Source organism: Didymella exigua, assembly GCF_010094145.1.
Source record: "Didymella exigua CBS 183.55 unplaced genomic scaffold M421scaffold_55, whole genome shotgun sequence".
Lineage (NCBI taxonomy): Eukaryota > Fungi > Ascomycota > Dothideomycetes > Pleosporales > Didymellaceae > Didymella > Didymella exigua.
Genome location: NW_022984829.1, coordinates 146,106 through 152,988, shown reverse-complemented (window position 1 = coordinate 152,988; position 6,883 = coordinate 146,106). Strand labels below are relative to the sequence as shown.

General features: G+C 42.0%; 1 protein-coding gene across 1 annotated transcript; it reads left to right on the top strand.

The window, feature by feature from the left end:
• Window positions 1-1,929: 1,929 nt before the first annotated feature.
• M421DRAFT_36278 (uncharacterized protein) lies at window positions 1,930-3,963 on the top strand (the record flags this gene model as incomplete). The annotated part of the gene is made up of 2 exons (XM_033589694.1): window positions 1,930-2,064; window positions 3,802-3,963. Coding segments are annotated over 2 exons (297 nt in total), but the record flags the coding sequence as incomplete, so codon positions are not given.
• Between the last annotated feature and the right edge of the window lie 2,920 nt (window positions 3,964-6,883).

Here is a 6,883-nt window from a genome sequence, read left to right as displayed (position 1 = left end):
CTCTGCAGAGATTCCTAAGACAACAGGATTAAGAGCATAGGAGGACTTCTTTGTTGCATGCAGAACAATTAATCTAGAATACAGCACATCAGGCCTGCTAGCTCTAATTAATCTTAAAGACGCTAGCACAGCTATTCCATCTGTGGAGGACTTCGTCAGCAAATTTACCACTTACCTTAAGCGTGTGTGACCGCTGTTAACAGGACTCAGCTCTATGGCAGCAGAGCTTGATAGTGCAAAGCCTCAGCAGCAGAACAAGGATAGTTACAGGATTAAGCTGCAACACAAGCTGTAATGTCTATGTAATCTTTAGCACTACTAGGTTGACTGCTAGTTAATTAACACAGAGCATCTACAAAGACCTAAGGCCTTTGCTAACGCAATTAGCTAAAAGAAGCTTAATGCCGCTGTGGCTGCTGACAACAACTTGAGAGACAAGCTCAACAAGGCGCTCAATAAGTGGCGTGCAAAATAGCAAGAGAATAGAGGGAGTATTGCTATAGACAATGGCAACTGTCCTACTAGACATAACCTAAACTATCACCGAGTGTCCCACATCACCGAGTGTCCCAAAATCTCTTGGCAGCCTCAACCTATGCTACAACTCCTTAATTTCATCACTATTAAACAGGGAGCCTGCGTACGTTGTACTAGCATCTAATTCTGAGGACACCTCTAACGTACTCCACGGGCGAGTCGCCCACACAGGCGAGTCGCCCACTTTTGCCAAGCCCCCACCAAACCTCACCCTATTATTGCCCAAAACACCACAAACAGGCGCTGTACAAGGCAAGACAAGCTGTAATATTACTTAGAGACTACTTCTACATCATTCTTGCACGTTCGCGCGTTATGTCCAGTCTCACTGCACTGTCCACAGCGCCTTTAGGTCAGCTCAGCCCTATCAGCGCGCACCTGCTTCTTTACCTTCTTACCATCACTACGCGCCCCAAACTCTGTTAGAGCTGTTAATCGCTGCCCCTCCTTAACTATTAGGGTCCCTTCTGCCTTAACTTGCTTTCTTTTGTGTGATTTTCGTTGTGTGGCTGCCTTATTTGCTGCTTAAAGCTCAGCAATCTCCTGTTGCGCCAACACTAGTCTGTGCGCAATTATTGCTGCCCCCTTTAACACCTTCTCAAACGCTTCAACTATAGAGGTAGGTGAGCTATCTATATGCCTCTGAATCCTTGTCTTCACAAGCGTTAATTGCAACCCAAGTTCAAGGGTGTTGCTTAGGGTTTGCAACTGCCAGAGCACGTTGTTAACAGGTAGTGGTGGTGATGGAGTGCGCAGCTTCACATCAAGGCTGCTTATGACCTGTTCTGGGTCAAACAGGACTAGTCTAGCGCCTCAGAACCCTCCCTGGATGTTGCTAGGAGTAATCGCAGCGTTGTAGGCGCGTATAAAGCATGGCAGGAACTCAGTCTTTGTAATATGGTTGATCTGGTTGCGCATGAGTATTTTGGCTTGGCGCCCATACGCCTTCTTTAAAGCGGCAAAACAACCCACATCAAGGGGCTGTGTGAGGTGCGATGAGTGAGCAGGCAAACAGAGCGCAATAATCTTACTATCCTTGCAGTATTGCTGGAATTTAAGAGAGTTGTGGCTCTCATGACCATCAATAATGAGCAAACAGTGGGTGCCAATAGTACGCTCCTTTGTATGCCTGTCAAAGTGCTTTATCTAGTCTAGACCAAGCTTGTTAGTAGTCCAGCCGTTATCAGAGACTCCAATAACCCAGTCTTGAGGCAGATCCTCTTCTTTGTACCAGGCAGAGAGGTGGTGGTAGGCCTTGAAGATAAGGAAGGCTGGGATGGCCCATCCTTTAGCATTGATGCTCACTATAGCTGTAGCCCACTCCTGGTTGCCTGGTTGGACAGCCTTTGGCCGACCTCGTCGTTCTGAAGCTGTAACAACTGCTCCTGGGGAGATCTGGCCCATCATAAAGCCTGTCTCATCGAAGTTGTACATGTCTTCATCCTGGATGCCATACTTGGCTTTGACGTTGGCTACCAGGCCAAACCAGCCCTGCAGAACCTCAGGATCCTCACAGAGAGCTCTCTTGTAGTCGTACTTGCGATTGAACTTGACTTTGAGCTCTGGGTGTCGCTTAACAAACATACTAGGCCAGTTTGTGCCAATAGGGCCCAGATTGCGCTCAGCGCGCAAAGAATTGGCCATAGTAGCCACATCTAAGAGCCGAGGGGAAAATCCTCGCGAGTCTAGCTCAAGGACATGTTCAATAATCACCTTCTCCTTGTTGTTGTCCAGCTTCTGCAAGTTGGCCATAGAATCAGCGCGTGAAGGTCGTCCTGTGTATCGGTTGCTTAGTGTCTTTTGAGGAACCCCGTAGATAGCTGCAGCGCGTCGCTGAGAGAGAGTCGCGTCTTGTTTAAGAGCCTGGAGCGCAAGCTGTATCTGAGCTTCCTTTAACGCGTCTAAATGGTGGTGTTGAGGAGGCATTAGTGTAGGAAGGGTGGTTTGGTGGGGGCTTGGCAAAAGTGGGCGACTCGCCTGTGTGGGCGACTCGCCCGTGGAGTACGTTATATCCTTTTTGCACGTTCGCGCATTGTGCCCAGTCCTACCGCAGTTCCCATAGCGCTGAAGAGCTGGTTGGGCTAGTTCTTGACCACTACCACCACGAGCCTTCTTGGATCGCTGAGGCGCTATAGATGCCTTAGCAGCTACCTGCGCTGCAGCAGTCCCATACTCCATAGTACCACCCTGCTGAATCCGCTTGCGCTTACGCGATTTTCGCTTGGTCATCTCTGCTAATTGCTCTTCAAGCTCATGGATCCGAGCACATTAAAGCGCATTTTCATGCAGCATCAGCTCACCACCTTTTATAAGCTGGGAGAAACCAGCCTAAGCTGTAACAGGCAAGCAAGTAAAGGAATCGCGTACAAGCTTTAATTAAGATCTAAACTTATAGGTATTGCTTAGAGTCTTTGACTGCTATAGTGTCTCTAGGAGGAGGGGTTCTGGCAGGGTACGTAGCTACACTTTAAGGCGATCTAATATAACCTGCGCGTTAATTAGGACTAGCCCTGCTACCTTAAAAGCCTTTTAACAGTTCTGCTCTGTAAACATATTAAAAAATGTGTCCTTAAAGGCAGGGAGGAAGCCTTCTTTGTTAATATGGAAGACGCGTTGGCGTGCCAAGTCTCTAACGCGCTGGGAGTACCTGCGCTTCAGCAGCAAGAAGCAGACCACATCAAGCAGCTAGAGGATGTGCGATAAATAGGGGGGCATACAGAGGGTTAGGATCTTGTGTTTAAGGCAGTAGTCCTTAAAATGCTGGTTAAGGTGGCTCTTATAGCCGTCTAAAATAAGCAGCTAGTACCCCCCTACCTAGCGCGTCTTTGTATGCGCGTTAAAGTGCTTCAACCACTCTAGACCAAGCGTGTTGTTTGTCTAGCTATTCTTAGAGACTAAGAGCTTCTAATTACGCAGTATTAAAGCCTCCTTGTACTAGGCAGAGATGTAGACGCGTCCCTTGTAGATGATAAAGGGTGGGGTCGTGTACCTAGCAGCGCAGATGCTCTGGATAACTGTAACCCACTCGCGATCGCCTGGCTGAACAAGCACAGGTCAGGCACGTCTCTCTGCACCTGTGACGACCTTTATAGAGCTAATCACGCCTATCTAGAAGCTAGTCTTATCAAAGTTGTGCATGTTATTATTATGGACGTTATACTTAGCTTTAGTCTCCTCCACTAGCTTAAACCACGCGCCAATTATCTCTAGATCCTCCTAGAGTATTCTCTGCCTATCCTTTGCTTAATTAAAGGCCATTTTGAGCTCAGGCGAGCGCGTTACAAAGCGATCAGCCCAGCACTTGCCAATAGGCTTGCCACCGCGTACAGCCAGCAGTTTATCAGCCATATCTGCCACCTCGCACAGCCAGGGCGCAAATCCTCGCAAGTCGAGGTTGAGTATGTATTGGATGATCGTCTGCTATTCAGTTGCAGTGAGCTTCTGGCAGTTAGGGGCAGCTTCTGCGCGAAATGTGAGTCCTTAGACGCGACAAGAGAGTGTATGGCGATCAACGTTAAATGCCTCTGCAGCAGCCTGGTGGCTTTGGAATTGTCTGGATTTCAAGGCTTCAATAGCAAGCTGAAGCCTCCCTTCATGTTCAAGTAATAACGCGTTTGGTAGTTGAGGCATGTTAGAGAGAGAGAGTAGGTAGAGGGCTTGGCAAGTTTTGGGACACTCGGTGATGTGGGACACTCGGTGATAGTTTAGGTTACAGCTAACACTATACAATATATAAATTACAAGCAAGAGCTACATGCTTAGAATAATAAGCAAGTTAACACAAAAGCTTGCAACAATATAAAAAGAAAGACAACCTCTATATAATAGTAAGCAAAGAAAAGGATATTAGCAAGCTTAGTGACTAATAGATTCTTAACCCTAGCTCTAACACTCATGTAATTAACACTAAGAACTAGAAGGGATAGACAAGAGAGTATAACGCAGCTACTACTAACTTTGTTAGAGCTAGAACAGGGCCTGTTTAGATAACAGCCTAGGTAAGCATAGAGCTTATAGCAAATACACTAACAGGTGTACAACTACTAAAGCTTACTTACGTTGCTTACGTCTAAGGCTTTGTTACAAGCCTAATTAGCTTAGCATGCTGCAGGAAGCTTAATATATACTTTAATTTAGGACGTAATCTCCTATACAAGGGCAATCTAGGATTAGTTCTTGCCTACTTAGAGCAAAATAGAGGGCACTAGCTAGTAGATGCTAATGCCTTACGTTGTCTAAGCTAGACTTTGTTATTATCTTTTAGCACAACCTACTAACCTTTAAAGGCTCTACGCCTTAATTAAATAGTTAATACTAGGACAGCCTATTAGATGTAGGGTTCTCCTAGCAAGAAGGCAATTAAAAAGCTTACCTTAATTATTAATAGACTAATTATAGAAGGTAATATTAATAAATTCTATACTATCTATATAGAGTTAAAGTTAATAAAGTAGATATTTTAAAGATAATAGGAAGATTAAGCTTAGAGACCCTTCTATTAAATCTCTATTAATATTATCTAATTAATACCTTAAGGAGAAGCCTACTTAAATAGTAATTAATATACTAGAGACTTTATTAATTAATACTTAAAATAGTATAAAGTGTTAACTTTCCTATAGTAATTAAAACTATTCCTAAGTTATTAGTTAGTTTAAGACATACGCAGTATATAGCAAGTGTTTAACTATAATATAATAGTAGTTAAGATAGACAATAACTATAGATATAGCACATTACTAAACTTCCTAGAGGAACTCTGCAAAGACCTTGGTATTTAAAATAAGCTACAAGCAGAGTACACAGAAGAACAGAACAGACTAGCAGAGCGAGCAGGATCGCTGCTTGTCATCCAAGCTAGAGCCATAAGGATTTAGGCAGGACTGCTAAAGTCACTGTCTCGTAAGCTAATTTAAACAGCAGTATATGTGCTAAATTGTACGCTAATAGAAGCACTATAATAGATAACACTATAGAAAATAGTTTAGAAAACAAAGCTAAAGGTTTAATACATACAACTAATAGGCTGTTAGGTGTATATTCTTAATTATTTACTTAAACGCGCAGATAAGCTTAAATTAAGAGCACTTATAGGCTGCCTTGTTAGCTATAACTTAACTAATATCTTTAGGATCTAGCTTCCTACTAAGGACTAGGTTATACACAAACAGGATATTGTCTTTAAACCTACAAAGTTCTAAAAAGGACTATAAGGATACACTTATAAATTAGTAATTTTAGAAGTTATTAAGCTTCTAGCATTTCCTAAGGAGCTAAAGCCTAATAATATAGTAATAGAAGATCTTTTAACAACTTAATAACGCTATTAATAGCAGCCTGCTTACACATCTGCGCTTACAGAGTCTTAGATAGGGGGTAAAGTAATAGAATAGAATAAGGAGCAGAACAAGAGAGGATTACTAACTCTAGAAACTTTAATCTATAATAAACAAGATAGATAAACTAATTCTCTATCCTTAGAATTAGAATAAGAGTAATCTACTCTTAATAAGTAACTAGCTTATAAACAACTATATATATTATAAACTTATAATCTTTCTATAACCTAGCTTAAAGGCTATATAGCTAACTAATATAAGAATAACGCTCTAAGATATTAAAACCCTAATCTTAGCACAGACAATGTTATTAAAGGCCTATAGTGTACATAACAAAATGCTGATCTCTAGGCGCTAGAGAGATAGCACTCTCACGCTGTCTTATACAGAGTATTAGTTAGTAACTATCTTAAGGCTTTCTTAACTGCCATAAAGGGTAAGCTAATAACAAAGATACACTACACATAGGTGTTAAGACCTCTATAGTTATATCTAGAGCTTAACTCTTATTAATTTAGAGAGTAATTTTAACAAGCTGCTTAGAAAGAGTATTATAACATCTAGGGCAAAGGCTGCTTTGCTAAGATAACACAGACAGCAGAGACTACTAATGCAGAGGTGTTACCCCTAATATAGGTATTCACGTACAAGTTTAATAAGTACAGTTACCTCTATTAATTTAAGGCATGACTTGTTGTCTGTAGTAATCTACAGCAGCTATATAGAGACACCTATGCTGCTACACTAGCTGCTTAAATGTTTTAAGCACTTATCATAATAGCTAATTAATTTAGATTAGAGCTACTTTATTATAATGTACTAAACGCGTTTCTTAATGCTACAATTAATTAAAAGCTCTACGCTTAGACACTAGACAATTTTAAGAAGGAAAGAGAGCTGCTGCAGGTGCTAAGAGCTCTGTTTAGATTAAGGAATTACTACTTCTATAGTATAAGGATCTAAGAGAAACACTAAAGTCTCTAGGTCTAACACCTATACCTAGATTT